General features: G+C 41.6%; 1 protein-coding gene across 1 annotated transcript in view; it reads left to right on the top strand.

Annotated features, from left to right (window-relative positions):
- The window catches only part of LOC133000111 (copine-9-like), a 179,118-nt gene that overhangs the window by 74,587 nt on the left and 84,520 nt on the right, over positions 1–20,011 (top strand). Inside the window, exon 4 of the mRNA XM_061069989.1 lies at positions 6,220–6,323. Coding sequence (XP_060925972.1) covers positions 6,220–6,323 — 104 coding nt within the window. The remainder of the gene's footprint in view (positions 1–6,219; positions 6,324–20,011) is intronic.

The raw sequence follows: 20,011 nt of genomic DNA, 5'->3' as shown, positions 1-20,011 counted from the left end.
AAACACCTTCAGTTTCCCCACTTCAGTCTATGTTCTGTCGCGTAACAGTCAAGTCAGTCATTCAGCTGTGGCTCTACCTTGGACGTACTTGCAAAAAAGCAAATCCTCAGAGTGATTCTGATGTGACAAAGCTAACATAAGCAATTAATAAGCAGTCTTTATTGCTATCAGTAGCCTCGTCCACTTGTAGGGCGAAACGTTTGTCTTTTTTCGGTGAGTTGTTCTTCAAGGTCATTTGAAATGTCGCATATACGTCTTGTAACTGTGTCATTGGACAGGGGAATAACGTTCAGTTTTGAGGCTCTGGTCTCATCAAGCATCGTTGACATCATATCTAAAGCTGCAGGGAGTATGAGATCCTTTGTCATCGTGTGTGGTTTTTTTGCACTGGGCAATTCTATATGTGACTTTGAATGATGCCATTGTTCGCTTTGCAGTTCACCGATGTAGCTTTGACAAAGCTTTGTTCCTGCTGACCATATTCCTCAAGTTTTCTCTGAAAAAACTGGAGTGGCTTATTGATGTGACTTGGGTGTAACGTTTTGAAGCCGCCAGAGTTTTCAGACACAAATACACAATGGTCTTCCTCATCTCCTACTGCATTCACTGTGAACCCAAGAGCAAGATAAGCTTCGTCATACTTTCTTCTCAACTTGGATTTTGAACACTGTGTCTTGTTTGTCTTGGAATCATCGCTTGTTTTCCTTTTCGTCCCTGTCAAATATCTGTCCATTTCATCCACGTTGCTGACCGAACACTATAGCTAGGGTGAGAGAACGATTTGTTTACTGTTCCGCTGTTAAACAGATTCCGACGTAAAAACATTAGTTCCGCTACATTAGTTCCGCATCACGGCAGGTTCACACTGGACGCCCTGCACCGATGGTTTAGGCGTCAAGTCTACTGGCGCGGAGAAATGCTTGTCCGGGTTGAACATCCAGGCGGCTGATCGCCAGAGAACTGCGCTGGGCCGCCTTTCTATGTCTGGTTTGAACCCGGCGTAACATTTTCCCCTCCCCGTCAGTTTGAGAATCACTTGTCTACAGCATGATATAACACCTGCGTTAAACATATAAATATTACTTTATATGTTTACCACTTTCCCTGATTTGGATCAATCTTTCCCTGTCTTGGGCCTTGCTGAACAAGACGGTGTATTCCCTTATTACTATGATTTTGGCAGCAGGTTGCTGTCCATATTTACTTATAACCCATTGAAATCTCTACAGTGCAGTGCACCTCTTACAGGAGACAAAGGAGAAAAGCAGCAGAGTAAATCATCCTGCAGCTCCCGATATTCCTCTTTTCCGAATAATCCTTGGGGGATTTGCTGTCGAATGGTCCTAAATCCACCATTGTCCAGAAGCCTGCCCGTCATCCTGTGGCTAGCTTGGCCTTGATTAAACCCCTTATTGCCTTGCCTAGATCAAGAGGGTATGCACACGTAGTGGCAAGACATTTTCAGCATGGCTTCACTTAGGACACACATAATGCTGTCTGAAGGGGGGAAATTGCACAGTTGGGTGTCACAGAAGCTCAGCTGTGTTGATGCACAACAAAAACTTGCTTCTTGTGAATCCTGATCCTGGTTTTCAAGTTTCATCCTAAGGTCCAGAGATATGCACATAATGGGAACTGAATTGCTTCAATATGTTTCTTTCAGCCATGACCCTATGTAGGCAGGAAAAATGGATCGACCCCCTTTCATCTGCAGTTTAGCATTTCTGATTTGCTTTGGAAAACTGTCAGAGGTGAAGGTCTATTGATAAACATTTAAAACATTTTCCTTCATGGATACAGTTTATTGCATTTTATATAAGCTTCCTTTATAGCACTATGCCATTAGTATTCAAAATACCCCTCAGTAATTATGTACTGCCAATCAAGTAATCCGACCACAATGCCACACCATGAAACTTATGCGACGAGAAAATGTATAAACCCTCCGTACACGTTTCACAACAGCTCAGAAATAGAAAGCAGAGGGGTGAAAGAACTCAAGGGAGACAGATACATAAGGTCTTTGGCTGGATTTGAACTGGACATGGTGGTTCACACAGTCAGCCTCAAGCTACAGGGCTGTGCTCAAAACTTGAATTCAGAAGTTATATGGAGACAATAAGTGAACAATAGGAGATTGTGGGCCAAGTTGCAACTAGTATTATTGCTTTACAGTTGTTTGCCTCCACCAACGGTTCAAATTGCAGTTTTCACTCATGTTGGACCAGACTCATATTCTTTATATGGAGTGACGACTTTGAAGGGAACAGATCTAAGCTGTCAATTCTATTGTGTATTTTGTCTTACTGAGCAAAATAGTTGTTGAATTATGGCGAAGAACATGTGTTACAAGGTCACAGTGACCTTGACCTGATATCATCATCTTTGAATCGGACCAAAGTTGTCAGTAAAATCAAGAGATCCCATTAGGTGTCCCTGAGAAATCACGTTCAGAACAGTTGGACAGACGGCAACCTGAAAGCTTATATTTTTCATTAATAAATGAGGAGTTTAATTTGGTAAATGGATTGGATTACTTTGATGGACTGAAGCCTCCTTCTGACCAGATACACATTCCACAGGGAATGATGAGATACTCTATGTAACTCATAGAGTTTGACAGCATTCTAACCATCTGGTATAAGGTCTGCAAACGGTCGACAGGACAGAGCCAAAAGCCTTCCTAGTAGAGCGTGGGAGAGTTTAAGGTGAGGCAAAGAGTGCATGAGGTGAATTCAACTCAAAAATGTTACACTCCTTGGAGTCATAACTAAGTAAAATCTTCTTACCCACATATAAACAACATTCATAAATATGCCAAGAAATCATAGAAAGAGTTTTTCTTTTGTATCAAAGTAATCCAGTTATAGTCCAGTTATGACCTGCAAACAGGAGCTGCTAATACCAAAATCTTTAATGGGGCCAGTTAACATAAATGTGATCGTGACGTTGACAAAATAAAACAAAAACAGCAGAAAACAACTCTGAGATCCTCATTAAAATACATGGATGAAGCTCTGTGTTTAAATGAAAGCAAGACACAATGAATCAAACCTTAATGTGGTTTAAGTCTTCTAGAGGGGTGAATGGGTTGCACAGGTTAAACACATTAATTATCCAACTGGCATAATCATTTGCCTTGCATATTGAGCAGTTGATATGTGTTATTCATTTGGTTCAGTTATAAATCAGAATACCTGTTTTTCATTTAAAATCATACATCTGAGAATCACAAATTACTCTTGAGCACCTTGTCCTGCCTAATAGAGCAGCTCACTGTGGTCGCATCTGTAATTACATATGGCCAGCTTTACACAATGTGGTCAAATAGCAATTTGACACTAATTACAATTAATGGCATAAACCTGTTACACAAATTACACCCTGTTCTGCACAGTACATCAGATACATTTTGATTGCAGCCATTCTTATCATTCTTAACACGTTTTCTGTGAGAAAGGAAAATGTCACACAGTAATATTTGTGAAGTGACCAACATACAGACACTTTCTTCTGCTATTAAGTATACAAGCTTATCTACCTACTAATTCCATAAATGTCTGTCCGTCTCTATGTGCAACACATATCTCCCCGACTATTCATCTTATCTGCCTCACACTTGGCATGTGCATTCTTAAGGGCTCAGGGGAGATTTGATGTATTTGATATTAATAAATTGTGAATAAGCAGGCAGCCAGCACTGTGGTAGTCAGTGGGGTCCAACTGGGAAACTGGGTCATACTGCAGGTCAAAATTGCAGATAGACTACTTTGCTGATTTGCCTAACAACATTCATAGAATCACGTCCTGTTTGGCAATTTGTCTTCAAAGTAAAAGCAGCTTCATTACAGAGCTTTGATTGTAGAAAAGTTTTGAATTTGGGTCTGAATATTGTTTTGCATGTCTTTGAAATAGCCCGACATGCAAAAAATGAACATATAATGCAAAGTTAAGTAAATCATTCAAACTTATATATAAACCACACACTAAACCAGTTATAATGCAAAATGTTTTTCATTTTATGAAGAACATTGACTATAAATTCTTCATTGCAGATAAACCAGGTGAGAGTAACGCAAACATCACTCTTACAAACTTAGTTTTCCCCATAGACTGTTTATAAAATGCTTTGCACACAACTTCCAGCACAAAGACAATCAAAAGAGACATTATATTGCAGAACTGTTTATGAGGACTTACTAATGACTAAGGAATAATTCTGAAGTAGCTCGAGAGCATTAATCCAGTACAAGAGAACAGGCAGGTTTAGAGCGGGCATTGCACTAGTTTTTCCCAATGAGGAACACTGACGCTTTATTTGATACAGAATCATGGTACAAACAAACAAAAAGTGTCCAATGTTCAGAAGATGATAATGCAAGAATGAGATAAGTGAGCTGATCTTGAATCCAAAGGAAATATGATGAGTCTGTCCGTCCTGTACTTCAGAGAAAAACACTTAAGTAGTGAATGTAAAACAAAGGGCTTTGCAGCAGTAGCAGGAAGTGTTAAAGTTTCTGTCCATGACTGCATCCTGCCCATCTGGCTCCAGCCAAACTAGAGACTAGGAGGCTTTCTCTTTGTCTGTACGCTTCTCTGTGTGTGTTCGTAGATTTGCTGTTTAGTCCTCTCTAAGCTTGCCGGGTAGATGTCATATCTGCACAGTATTAAAAAGTGGGCTATCCGGATTACAATAACAGTGGTCTCTCATAACAATTGGACTTATCGTTCACTTTATCACTTTCTCTTTTCATTTTGAAGTTGACTGTGTAGCTCATCTTCACAGGCAGCTGAATCTTCCCTTTTCTGGAGTGCAGGACCATTGCAATACATTCATTTTTTTCTATGCCAAGCACCTTTAAAAACTGTCTGTGTCCGACATGTATATCCTATCATTCATTTCATCATAAACTCATACATTGTTTCTTCAGTATAAAACTGCCACAGAGCTAAACAATCTGAAGACTGGTGCCTGTAAAACTGTGATGTCAAACATTCTCAACGTGTTTTTTTATTTCAAATTATTTCCCACTTTATATACACAAATATGACAAAAAATGTGGAATCATAATTCAGCCCATTCACGTGTATTTTCATTAAAAGTCAGATAATAAAACATGTATTTATTTAAAAAAAAATGTATTTCCAAATTTAACAATATTTAAAATCCCCACTTCACCTCTTTCAACTGGGCTTCTTAGTTTGTGTCTGAAAGAGGAAAAAAATACATCGTCATGTGACCCTGCTCTTACTTTTCTCTCGTGTGTTCCATTTTTTTAGTATTTTCTGCAACTAAACAACCAACTACAAAGTAAACGATCAGCTTCCTGTTTACACTGGCATGCACATGCCCAGTGTACATGAATGATCTTATGATATGTGTTTCCAGTTGTGTTATTAAAGATTATTTCTAATACAGGGCTAAAACAGTCTCTAGATATAGACCATTGTAATTTTACCTAGCCGTTTTTAAAAGTAAATGTATGAGATGTAGTGGGTTGTCTGTCTGCTGTTAGGCTAATGTACAGAGGGATTTTACTTTGAAAAACATTCATGGTTGGGGTGACAAACCAAGAATGGTTAGAATGAACCACAACAGAAAGGTCAGATCTAAACAATAAAGCTTTGTCAAGTCGAGGGGAGTTGCAGATTTAGTTGATAATTCTCTACAGGTTTGTTACGACCACAGACTCTTTTACAGTTTTCATACTATCATTTGATATGCTGTTAAAAATATTGACCGCAGCAAACAAATTTGATTTCTAACAAATAAAGTGGTGAAGTTGCACACAGCTGCAAAGACAAGAGCTATCTAGATGTTGGCCAACCCAATGCAAAAATAAAAAGCCAACAATCAGATATGTTGGACACTGGACTCCAGTCACTGACAGTGTTGCCAGAATTTTAGCTCTACTCCTTTTTTAATTAAATATAACTGTAACAAATGTCAGGATAAGAGACTCAATGTTGGGAAAATTAGATTATAAAACAGATTCTGTGAGTTACTGGATTTTTAAACTGGCAGCTCTCCCTGGCTGTAGCCTACAATGGAGAACTTCCAAAACTATCATCAAGTTTATACAGGGTCCGTGTATGTCATGTTTGCTGGGTGAGAACACAACATTAAGCGTTATCCTCCTACAGTATTCGTTGTCTTTCCCGAAGCTAAACAGATTGTCCAGCAAGATGTTGATTGTCCTTCCTCTGTCTTTTTTCCAGTTTGGCCGGACCGAGGTGATCGATAACACGCTGAACCCCGACTTTGTGAGGAAGTTTGTCCTTGATTTCTTCTTTGAAGAGAAACAGAACCTTCGCTTTGATGTGTAAGTGGGAACATCTCCACCTTTTCCCTCCACTGTACTGCTGTCTCATTGTTAGGGAATGACTTCAATCAAGCCTCCACCTATTCTGGCCTGCAGACCCACTCACTAGGTTTACAATCCTCCAGTCAATACTGATTATCATGAAAGCATTTTGACTGGATAAGTCTCATCAAAGTGTTGGATAGTAAATCTGCATTATCAAATTTTTCCTTGTTTCTTTGCAGCACTGTAAAACTCCCAAAAGCTAAATTATTTTTAAAATACAAAAAATAATGTCAGTGCTGACTAATAATCATGCGGCTACTGTGGCTCAAGAAGTAGAACAGAAGGTTGGAGGTTGGGTGCCCGGATCCTGCAGTCTGCTTTCTGAAGGGTCCTTGGACTAGATACTAAATCCCCAATAACCACTGATGGCTCTGCTGGTCAGTGTATGAATGTTGTGTAAAAGAAAAACTGCTGCGTGTTTAAGCATTGAGTGAATTTGACTTGTACTTGCAAGCGTTTTAGGGGTAAATAGGACTAGAAAAGGGTTATAAATAAAGCCTATTTACCTGTAAAGCCTCTTAGTTACCTTTTCATATTGTCAGTTTCAATGAAATATGAAGTTTACTTTTTATACTCCGTTGGAGATTATTTCAGCGATATCATATCTTGAACCACGTATTGGTCGTAGTTTAGTGTCTTTGTAGAAATGTATTCAGGGCAGAAATGCAGTCCTCATTCTCTCCTTTAGGGTGATAATTGGCTTAAATGTCAGAAAGAAGACTTCCTGGTGTCTTGTCCACTCCAGGGTGTGACATCAGGGTGACCATCCAGTCTCCTCCTCCCACACACACACACACACACACACACACACAGACACACACAAATCAAGCCAGACTCTGAGCACCAATGTTTTCAAAGACTCATCAGTAAGAGAGAAACTGCAATCTGGTCAATACATTTTTCATATTGTGACACAATCTCATTTAACTTGCTACAATATCTAGATTTAATTTATTGTGCCCCCCCAAAAAACACTCATTGTCACTATATATCATAAAGTAAATGAAATGAAGCGACGCCTGCGAGCTAGTTGAGGCAGCCAACTCGAGCTGCGCTGCTCCAGTCATGTGACATACATCATGTGACACACCTCACTCTACACAAACATCTATAATTCACACCCACCGTATCCGGTGGTCTATTTATGCAGAGAGACATTTTCCATCATCCCCTTTGCTCTCACTGCTGCTGCAGTATTGACACCAGTTGCTTCAGCCCCTCCACCACCCCAGCTTCCACCTGTAGGCTCCAACGGGGGGTTACAAGTATTGCCCATCACTCCCATCATTCCTGTGTAATCATATGGGGGAGTGATTAAGTTGGAGCCTAGACGCCAAACACTAAACCTGTTCTACTATTGCAATAGACGTTTCAACGTGAGTTGTCAGACTGAAATGATATTGTGCGTAATATAACTAATCATAAACAATACCTGCATATGAAAAATATATATACAATGCTGATGGGAATGGGTGAATTCAACATGCATTTTATCACAAAACCTACTGGAATCAACATCAAGAATTCCATTAGTCCCATGCATCTACTAGAAGAGAGCTCATACTAGTGTGTAGCAGACCATTGTTGATCCGATGATCTGAACGGATCCCCACCAGAACACATTTGATCTGCAGATTAATAAGTTCTACCATGATTTGTAAAATATAATTTTACTTTTCTTTTACTGCCGCTATTGCATTTTAAAGTAATCTTATAATTCCCTAAATATTTTGCAGTGACAATATAAAGATAAAACAGTTGAAGGCAGTTGTGTGTTCACGTGAACAGGGCATGTTAACAGCAGTCAACGTGGATAGTCATGGCTACAAGAGAAGCGGAAGAACTTGAAAAGCCTCCCGCATATTTTAAGTCGCATGTATGGCAGCTTTTTGACCTCCCTGTAAAATATACTGATGATGTAAGAAGAATGGTGAACAAAACAATGGCAATATGTCCAGCATTGCCACATTTTTAAAGCGACATCACCCTGGTGTGTCAGTAGGGGGACAGAGCGCCAAGACACAACAACAACTTTTTACCGCAGCATTTAAGAAACCCTTTGCTGTAGGATCAGACCGGGCTAAAGCTATTATGAAATCTATTGGTGTGTTAATCGCTGCAGACATGAGGCCATACTCTGTTTGTCAAAGATTGTTTAAATCTGGTGAAAGTACTTGAGCCACACTACAAAATCCCCTTGCGCACCCACTTCATTACAAAGGTCGTGCCAGATATTTATGAACAGGAAGATAACAATTGTGAACAAATTATACAATGGATCTTCTATTGCCCAAAGATGGATGGACCTCCAGGGCAACAGGAAGCTACTTGACTGTGACTGCTCACTGACAGCAGAGTGGGAGATGTGAAGTCTAGTGCTACTGACACAGTCACTGTATGAGAGTCAAAGAGGCACAAATCTGGCCAGGTACTATAATAATAATAATAATACATTTTATTTCACAGCGCCTTTCATGTCACTCAAGGACGCTTTACAATTTAAAACAGGAGCAAACAAATAACAAAACAATTAAAATTAAAAGTGCAAGTAAAAACAGCATGGCAACTACAGTGAGAATGCAATCCTGAAAAGGTGGGTTTTGAGAGAGGATTTGAACTGAGGGAAGGAGTCAATGTTTCGGATGTCAGGTGGGAGTGAGTTCCAGAGTTTGGGAGCAGAGCGGCTGAAAGCTCTGCTCCCCATGGTGGTAAGCCGGGCAGAGGGGACAGTTAGATGGATGGAAGAGGAGGATCTGAGGGAGCGGGTGGAGGTGGCAGTGTGAAGGAGGTCAGACAGGTAGGGAGGGGCAAGGTTGTGGATGGCTTTAAAAGTATGAAGAAGAATTTTAAAGTTGATACGGAAGTGAATTGGAAGCCAGTGGAGTTGCTGTAGGATGGGGGTGATGTGGTGGAACGAGGGGGTGAGGGAGATGATATGGGCAGCTGAGTTCTGGACCAGTTGGAGTTTATGGAGGGATTTCTGGGGGAGACCAAAGAGGAGAGAATTACAGTAGTCGATACGGGATGTGACAAGGCTATGTACAAGAAGAGAGGTGGTATGGGGGGTGAGGGAGGGACGGAGGCGATTTATGTTACGGAGATGGAAGTAGGCGGTGCGGGTGGTGATGTTGATATGAGATTTGAAGGAGAGTGAGCCATCGACGATGACACCCAGACTCTTTACCTGGGGGGAGGGGGAAACTATGGAGCTGTCAATTGAGAGGGAAAAACTGTCAACTTTGAGTAGAGTGGATTTAGTACCGACTAAAAGGATTTCGGTTTTATCACTGTTAAGTTTGAGGAAGTTTGAGGTGAACCAGGTATGAAGTGCAGAAAGGCAATCTGTCAAGGATGAGGGAGGAAGAATGGAGTTGGGTTTGGTGGAGAGGTAGAGCTGGGTGTCATCCGCGTAGCAGTGAAAAAGAATATTGAATTTACGGAAAATAAGGCCAAGGGGAAGGAGGTAAGTAATGAAAAGGAGGGGACCCAGGACAGAGCCCTGGGGGACACCAGAGGAGACAGGGGACGGTTGGGAACGGAAGGATTTGAGTTGGATGAACTGAGTGCGGTCTGAGAGATAGGAGTGGAACCAGTCAAGGGGGATGCCAGTGATGCCGATGGAGGATAATCTGTTGAGGAGGATGGTGTGGGAGATTGTGTCGAAGGCCGCACTCAGGTCAAGGAGGATGAGGATGGATAGTAAACCAGAATCAGCTGCAATAAGGAGGTCGTTGGTGATTTTCAGAAGGGCCGTTTCAGTGCTATGGCGGGGACGGAAACCAGATTGGAACTGTTCATATAAACTGTTTTGAGATAGATGGGAATGGAGTTGAGAAGCAACGATTTTCTCAAGTATTTTGGAGATGAAAGATAGGTTGGAGATGGGGCGGAGGTTATTAAAGTTGTTGGGATCTGAACCAGGTTTTTTGAGGATTGGGGAGACAGCAGCCGTTTTGAGGGGTGCGGGAAATGAACCAGTAGTGAGAGAGGAGTGGATGATAGCAGCAATAAGAGGGAGCAGTGAGGGGAGGCAGGATATGACCAGGGCAGTAGGTAGGGGATCTAACTGGCATGTGGATGGTTTTGATTTACAGATGAGATCAGAGATAGCAGAGGGATCAGGGAGATAGAAAGAGGAAAATGGCAGACTGTAGGGGAGAGGTTCAGAGGAGGGGGCAAGTGAGGGAGTGGGGCTCAAGTGCTGCTGAATTTTTTTAACTTTCTGATTAAAAAACTGAAGAAGGGAGTCACACGTGTCCGAAGAGTACAGGTGGGGGGGTAGGAGATCTGGGGGTTGAAGGATTTTGTTGAGGAGTGAAAAGAGTGCCTTGGAGTTGCCATGGTTGGAACAAATAAGACTGGAATAATAAGTGGATTTGGCAGAAGCGATAGAGTCCTTATACTGTAAGATATGATTTTTGTACATGTCATGGTTGACAGTGAGACCAGTCTTTTTGTGGAGACGCTCAAGTTGACGTCCTTTGGACTTGATGGAACGGAGTTCAGGGGTGAACCAAGGGGCAGAATGGGAGAATGAGACAGACCGAGTTTTAACAGGAGCGAGGGAGTTGAGAATGGTAGTGAGCGAGGTATTGTAGTGGAGAACCAGTTCATCAGGGGAGGAGGAGTAGTCCGGGTCCGGTATAGAAGCGATGGTGGAGGATAGGGTGTGAAGATTTATGGCCTTGATATTACGGAATGAGATGAGACGTGGTGGCTTGGTCATGGAGAGGCGGAGTGTGACATTGAATGAAAGGAGGAAGTGGTCAGTGATGGGGAGTGGATCAGCTGTGCAGTTGGAGGGAGTGAGACCAGAGCAACATATTAAGTCCAGTGTGTGACCTTTGATGTGGGTAGGGAAATCAGTGAAAATGCGGTAACCAGAGCTCTCAAGGCAGGATGAGAAGTCACAGGTGAGGGGGAGAGTGGTGTTGTCCAGGTGGATGTTGAAATCGCCCAGCATAATCACATTAGGGGAGAGAGTGGAGAGATGGGCGAGTAGAGCAGCAATGTCATTTAAAAACTCAGAGTGGGGCCGAGGTGGACGGTAAACGGTGGCCACAATGGTGGGAGTAGGGCCAGGTAGTTTACAGGCAATGCACTCAAATGAGCTGGATGCAGGGACAGAGACGGGAATCACTTTCCAAATCTCGCGGTGAATTATCGCGAGACCTCCGGCGCGACCTGAGCCACGGGGTTGCGAGATGTAAACAAACCCAGGAGGGGTAGCGTCGTTGAGTTGCGAAAAGTCATTTGGCTGCTGCTACGTCTCTGTCAAACAGAAAAAGTCATACTTGCGGTCGGTGAAGTAGTCCTGGACAATATGGCCTTTGCTCGTGAGTGAGCGGATGTTCAGAAGCCCGAAGTTGATGGTGGAGTTGTCATTATGGACAGTAGTGCTAGCCGACCTGGGTAGGCTGGCTAGCAAGCTGGGATCAACCCGGCGGCAGCTGGTGTTTCTCGGAGGGCGACGAGTGGAGGACCAGAAGGATTTTATTGGTTTGGAGTTGTCCGCATGGAAGTTCCGGCGGGAGCCACGGTGAATGTATTTTCGGCGGTGCAGGAGAATGACATCCCGAGGGCGCAGCACCGCAGGCGGAGGCTCAAACAGGTGGGAACGGAGCCGGAGGAGCTCGGCAGCCGAGTACTGGAGAAGACCAGCCACGGGTCGGTGGAATATCGACAATGTATTCCAGGCGAGTGCCGACGAAAGTATAAACTTGACGGACAACATTTTTAACCGAGAAGCCAGATGAGCTTACTAAACACAATAAAACAATAAGAACAGCCGGTGAGTAGCGGCAGCAAGACGCGCCAGCGTGCACACACCGGCGTTGAGGAGTGAAACTAATATAAAGAAACACTGATAGGAGCAGTATCAGTATCAGAAGCAGAGTGGAAGTTGGAGAGAACCAATAGCAATATCCCGGTTACAGAAGATTAAGCTAAGAACCAAGTAAATTCAGTGATAGAAGCTGGACTGGGGCCACGGATAGTTGCTTTGCACATGTAATTAATTTAGCATCCAACCAAATCTCAGTGAACCAAATGGGCCGCTTCCTTGGGAGGATTAGGAAAGTGGTTTCCTTTTTCAAAAAAAAAAAATCATTCATCAAAGCAAGAAATGGCACAGCTACCGACCCACAAGCTTATACACAATGTCACAACAAAATGGAACTCCACTTATGACCCCATGGAGCGCTATCTTGAGCAGCAGGCAGCTGTATACTCTGCAGTAACAGACAAATAAGAAAATAATTATCAAATCGTCACTTTGTCTGATGATGAAATGAAGGTGGCGGAGGAGGTCTTCCAGGTGTTCAAACCCGTCAAAACCGTCACAACCCCATTGAACCTCGGACACACTGCCCCCCCTTATCTTCAGGAGTACCTTCATAGATCTACTGCGGTGGATCCAAGCTCCAAGTCCCCGTCTCACCAAGCCCTGCCCTAAGCCAGAGGAGAGTGATTCTACCACTGAGATTGTTGCCACTGAACAGGTGAAAAAATGAATAATAGTGATTTACTTAGATAATAAATATACTGCAGTCTAGTCTAAATCTATGCTATTTCATCGACTATCTATTTTGAAGAATATGTGCTTTTATTAAACATTATTTCCAAAATTATAGCTCATAAACTATGAAAAAAATAATAAGTTAGTTTAATAGATCAAGTCATTTTTCTTGCAGGGTCAAGCCACAGAACCAAAACGGACAGGACCAGACTAAGAGGCATCTCCTCCACAAAATAATTCGGCCATGGGGGAGCTTGTGTTATGTCCCAATGGCACCAAACTCTGCGCTGCACTTCCCTGGGACAGTAACAGTACACATACCAATTGTGAAGAAAACAAGTTTGCGAGATATGCGTTCATCATACTTCATTACAGAACTGGAAGGTAGATGTTCGAGTAACATCAGCCAGGGACAACGAGAGCGGAAGCTTAAGAGACATTTTCATTTATTCACCTTCTGTCTGTTGCACTTAGTCGCATTGACCTATTTATCCATACATCAACTTTATAATCTTTGTTTTAGATTTTTTTTTGATTTGCATAAAAACACCTGGATGGAAATAGCTACTGAAGCATATACTTTATGAGGTTTCAGTACCTGATCCATTAAGCTTGGAAGCTCGCAGGTGCTCCGGCCAAACCGAAAGGCAACATCCGATACTGCCAGAGACCTCCCGGAGTGGAAGACTGTTTTTTCCTTTGACTTTGCTGCCAATGGAACCTGCCAATAGCATTCTGTCACGACTACCTAGCTCACAGTAGCCGTGATATAGGGAAGATAGACACCGTCGGGTAACATTTAACAATAACTAAAGTTTATTTAACAAAATAGATACAAACGACAGTCTCAAGACATGATGCAGGCAGCCTTCCGGCGTCAGGCCAGAGCAGAGCTCCTTTGCTTGATCTCCTTCGATCTCTCTGTGCTTTCTCCATGTGCTCCTTCACAATGGGAAATATGGTGGCCATACGGTTGCGCATTGCCGTCACATGTTCAATCATGGTCCTTTGGGGACATGGTTGTTCCTCCCAGGTCTCTTTGGCGATGCTAGTTGTCCCCTTGGTTTGTGGTAATACAGAAGGTCAAAGGGCGAAAACCCAGTGGAGGACTGTGGGACTTCCTTAACTGCAAACAGGAGGTAGGGGATGAGCTGATCCCAGTTTCTTCCATCCTGGCCTTCCTTAGCATGGCTTTAAGAGTTTTGTTGAACCTCTCCACTAATTGGATAGTCTGTGGATGGTATACAGAGGTTCGAACCTGTTTCACTCGCAGCAGGGCACACCACTGTCTCATGACCCGGGACATAAAGGGACTCCCTTTGTCAGTCAGTATTTATTTTGGTAAACCTACCCTCGTGCTGAAGAGGAATAACTCATTTGCTATTTGTCTAGAATTAGCTTTTCTAAGGGGAATGGCTTATGGGTACCTGGCTGCATAGTCCATCATGACAAGGATTTGGTTTTCTCCACCCCCAAGTGAGCCCCTAGTATGTGCGTATGAGCTAACTGCATAACCGTGGGATGGTGAGGTTTTGGCACAAGCAGTTGCTCCACTACTTTATCTTGATACTTAATGACCTGATACAAGAGACCATTCTTGACTGCGAAGTGAGGGAATGAAAGAGTTAGCCTAGGTCTCACCAGGGTTCCCTCTACAACCTGGACATTTTTTAGAGCATTATTTAGGGTAGGATCCTGTATTTGGGCCGTTCAAAACTGACCTTTCAGTGGGTTTTCGCTTCAACGTCCACCGCCTCTTCGTCACTTGGCCTTGGTTGCAGCTCTGATGCCGGTCGCTTGGTGTGTGTCTCCACTCCTTCGTTCTCTCTCCCTTCCACTCCTGAGCTCCAGCTTTAATTAGAGGGCTGAGGCATTTGCACCTCTCAGAGTAGTGCATTCTGGGAGATTTAGTTTCCCCGACATCCATCTTGTGGCGTGGTAGACACTCCCGGAGAGGAACATAACGCCCCTCTACCACACGTCCTCTCGTGATGCCACAACACTTAAGAGTAGTCAGTAGTGATTGGCTGGTTTTCAGCCCTGCTGTAGCTGGATTGTCACATCTCTGCAATAATCTATGATATATTTAATAGATAGATAGATTCCTTAATGTCACTGATCATCAATACATTACGAAATTTCGTTTGGCAGCAGTCTACTTAGCAGTATATCTATTTAGAAAATGTATGAAATAAGAGCATCAAATTAAACATTGTTCTACGGGATGGGTTGGGGGTGGGGAAGTGACCCTGAGTCTGACTGAGGGGAGGGTGGTGAACAAATGGTGACCAGGATGTGAGGGGTCCCTGCTGAGTTTGACTGCCTGTCTGTGTAGCCAGCAGGGGGGGTGTAGACAGTAGTCTCTGCAGTTTGTTGACCAATTTGTGCAGGTTGATGGTATTTAATGCTGAACTGAAGTCACAAAAAGCATCCTGACGTAGGTGTTGGGACTTTCCATGTGAGTGATCATCGGAAGTGCTAGGGAAATGGCATCATCCGGAGGTCTATTGGGGCTGTATGCAAACCGATGTTGGTCAAGATTGCAGCCATGCAACTTTTTTCATGTAGAATATATCTGCTGTGAATTTTGTGCTGTTGATCAGTAACAACCCGTCATGATGTTGCTGACCGTTGAAGGAACTTGCAGAGAGAACCATAGGGGCTGGCTCACACTGGCCCTTAGCTCACCAGCTTTAGTAGTTCACCAACTAGCACAGTAATTAGCTGTTCACCATGTCCCCAGCGTATAGCACCACAAATGCTGTGAAATAAATGTAGCTGTGTCACGAGGCCTTTTCATATGACTGAGATTAGAGGACTGTGTGAGCCCACGGGAAAATACCTAATCCATTTCACATATAAAATTGAATGAGGAAAGGGAATAAGCTGTGAATGAATTCAGATATAAGAAAATCAACTGCATTGTTATTCTCGCTGCATAAGAGTCTAAGTTTTTTGGGGCGCTGAGCACTGAGTTTGAAGCTCTGCTCCCCTGGGACAGCAGCCGCCCTGCTTAGTGAGGAGTCTTAATCTCCTGACAAAGTAAATCATTAATGCTAAATTATTAAGCAATGCAAAATATAACACGCACCTGCACACACACACACAACACTCAATCACTTCAAAGTCTTGTGTGTTATGCATCACTGGTTTTGTTAGACAACGCAGATGCTACATGAATCACTGTCCTTCGAACAGGAAGCTCATTGTTTTTGCAAAACTCACTCTAAATCCGTTTGACTTTATTTTCAGTGTTTTCACTTCACTAAGGAGGAAAAACTGAATTAATCAAATTAGTCATGCAACATTTCACCAAAGTGACAACTGAATTATTGGTGTTCCACAAAGCACTCAAAAGTTATTATTCAATTGTTAGGATAGAGCACTGAATAATCACAAGAGAATAAATATAAAAATGTAAAACGTAACTATAAAACATCAGTTTTTATGATAGAAGCTTTTTTCAAAAACATTTATGAGCAACTTTTGCAGAACAACTTAAGTAAACACAAGTTTTTGAATCCTAAATTAAATAAAACAAAAAATAATAATGCTGTCACTCAAGATTTGGCCTTGGGGGGAAAAAACCCCAGTGAGCAGAATTTTAATGGTAAACATACCAGTTGTGTGCAGATCACAGATTTTTCATTTATAAATTAGATGAGAAGTAAACATGAGGTTAAACAAAGCCTGACTGCAGACTTATATGCCCAGAATGGAGGAGAGCAATAAAAATGTCCTCATGTCTTGAGTAAAGAATGAATCTAATTTTGACTTTTCATTATTTCTTTCATACATACAGTATGCTAATGGAGGACAAAGTGTCTTTATAGTGGCTTTCAATATAAAAACATCTCAATATGTTCTATATTCTAAAGTATTCTACTTTAAGCAGCCATTCAGGGATACAGCACAAGTGATTCTGGTGTGTGACGAACCAGTAGTTCAACCGTTTGCAGTAATACACAACTGTACATAATACAACGTACTGTACCACACTGGATGCAGACCAGAAAAATATCACTCCAGGGAATGTTAATATTTAGTCCAACATGTGCTGCAGGACCAGCAGGATCATAGTGTGTAGCTCTAACACCTTCTCAATCGGAGTCACAGAGGCATCTCATCCACAAGTTAAAGCAGTGGAGTATGCAGGAGACAGATTCTAACTCTGTGCAAAATAAACAGTCCTAATGACCCATCTGCCAGGCTACAAGTCAAAGTCATGCTGCATCCATGAGGACAAGAAGCACAGTCAGATTGTTTTCCAGACTGAAATTCAGTTCGGTAACCTGAACGCTGGATTCACTATTTCTCTTCACATCATCTATAAGAACAAAACAATGTAAAGGTCACCCACAGTATAATCATAGGACAACATTTCACCATGATTCATGGCAGATCAGAACAGTAGGAATAATGTTACAGGGAGGAACTTTAGAATAGGAAACAGCCACAGTAATGTGGTTGGCTGAAAAGATGCAGGAATATATGTGTTAACCAAGGAGCGTCCGAAATAACATCCAGTTAAAAATTCCTTTTACTGTTATTATTCCTTGAGGACAGCTGCTCACAGTACACACAGCTCAGATATCCCATATCCAGCAGAGGTGATTACAGGTGATGCACATGTGAAACACAATAAAAGCCTGGGTATGTCAGTAAATAAAATAATATCAATAAATATATAATTTAAATGAATAAGTTGCTATATGAGACAATAACTGATTGTATTTTTCATTCAACATCAAGACATGTAATACTTCATAATCTTATATAAATCTTGGTCAATGATATATCCTTTTTATTGGTAACTCTTCTGTTTCACACACAGCCTCAAATTCCCACACATCAGGAGTGATGAAACATCACCTTAGAAACAGGAATAAATGGTGTTGAGCCTGTTTCCAGTGGGGCCCAGATATGGATTGTACTCAGTCCCTGGAGGATGCTGTGGTCTCCCTGATGTGAGGTTGTAAGAGGGGATTCCAATAAAAGGGAGCCTTCCAGGAAATACATTATTAATCTCCCATCTCTCCACCTCGGTTATTTTTAGCCCACAGAATCACAATAGAAAGATGTGGAGCCAAATGATATACGGGTTTGGTCCAAAAGTCTGAGACTGCTATACTGGATATTTGTCAATCAATCAATCAATCATTGTAATTCAATTTGTATAGTCCATAAACACCAATCAAAATTGTCTCTTGGGTTTAATACATTGCACATACAGACAGTAGTCTTTTAAACAGTATGGAACAGTTTTCACTGGATATTTTTTAGAGAGCGAGTGGTTTGTTATTATAATTTATTCAAATCTTCCTCCACAGGTCCGAGCTAATTCTAATGCTACCAAACAACATGTTCCATACTAGCTGCTTCCATCCAACAAGTTGATCTAATGATGCGGATACAAATAATGGTTTGTAACTAAAAATAGAACAACAGAATTAATATAGAAACTAATACAATAATAATAACATACATTTTGTCTAGTGTCTCAGACCTGATGATCAAACTTAAAATTGTATGTTGCTGTGAGACCATGTCACTTCCGTGTTCTGTCCATTACGTTAAAAATCTAAAATAGACGAAAGCTATATGTGAAACATCTGTTATTCAGGTTATTAACACATATTGAACTGAAACTACTGAGTCAATGTTTTGCTTTTACCATAAGGTGAATATTAAAATCTCATCTCTACAGAGAAATAATAAAATCTGCCTGTGGACGGTAAGCGTGTGACAGAAGGGCAGTACATGTGAGTTATACTATTTGGACAAAAGATTACAGTCCTAAGACACAACATTGCATCTTGAGGAAGCTGCTGCATCATCTAAACCTGTGGTATTGTGAGCTTATTAAAGACCCACCAGAGGATTGGACAAATACCAGCTATTCTAAAAGAGAATTAACCTAAGGCAGAGAGTGCCAATTCCCCCAGCACAGGTGTTGCAATCATGGGTTATTGTTGAAAAATGTAATTAAGGCTGTTGTCCATTTTATTTCTGAACCTAAAGGAACAAATCAGATCATAACAGAGCGAGCGGTGATGTGTAATTAACCTTTACATGTGCAATACACAGACTTAAATAATGAATAAAAAAAGGCCTCATCCACAAATCCATTTGGATATGTAAATCATATCATGAACAGCTTCACATTTTGATCCACAGTTTGTTAAATAAATCCCTTTGCATCTTCTTCCCCCTTTAAACCACTGATATATCACCTCAAATTAAATCCCAGAAAGGTGTATAATATGGGCCCTTGGAAGTCCTGCAACATGCCTACCTGCTGTTTGTTTTATGGATAGACTTACAATGTAAATTAAAAAAAAAACAATGTTAACTTAAACATAGCGAGGAACACCTCAACGTGGCAAATTAGGTAATTTGATTTTAGGATGCTGTTTGTCGTCTCAGATTATTTAAAATGTCATTAAAGCTAATGAGTGTCCTTTCCCCTTATGGCCTAAATGTCGCACTAAATAAAGGTTAGCTCCACTCGTAAAAAGTTTAGAAATGTAGTAAATAGTAATTGAACTAAACTAAACTTCCCACAGTACCCAGAGACTAAAAAGTGTTGTTTTTTGAATGATGATTTGCAGAGCCAGCAGCCAGGGAGCCTGAAATTTTGCATAGCAATGATGCGATTCCGCTAATCATCCCCATGGGGACTATATGATTCAGCTTAAATTACCTCACTGCATATTTTGCAAGGAATAATGCTCTTATTGCGTATAAATTTCTCAGCATTAATCCAAGAAGAAGAAGACACCCAAGTTTTTAATAAACCAGAATCTCCATAGTGGTATATGGGATGATACACCCTGAATCCCTCAGGACAGATTCTGATATGTGCAGTGCTTGGATGTCGATCCACAGAAAACCCCAGTAGTTTTACATTGTTTGATTGGAATCCCACTGTGTGGCTTGCACATAGAAATTCAAAGCAATGAAAGAATGGAGTGATATGAAGAAATATGAGGGTGACGATACACAAACTGTTTTCATTGTTCACTCTCATTTCTGATACAAAGCCTAGCTCCCCTGCCGCCTGCCATGTAAATGAAGGTCATTAGATTTTTTTTGCAGCTCTGTTTGCACCTCCGCACTCAAATCT

Source organism: Limanda limanda, chromosome 4, assembly GCF_963576545.1.
Source record: "Limanda limanda chromosome 4, fLimLim1.1, whole genome shotgun sequence".
Taxonomy (NCBI): Eukaryota; Metazoa; Chordata; class Actinopteri; order Pleuronectiformes; family Pleuronectidae; genus Limanda; species Limanda limanda.
This window is presented reverse-complemented; position numbering and strand designations above follow the sequence as displayed.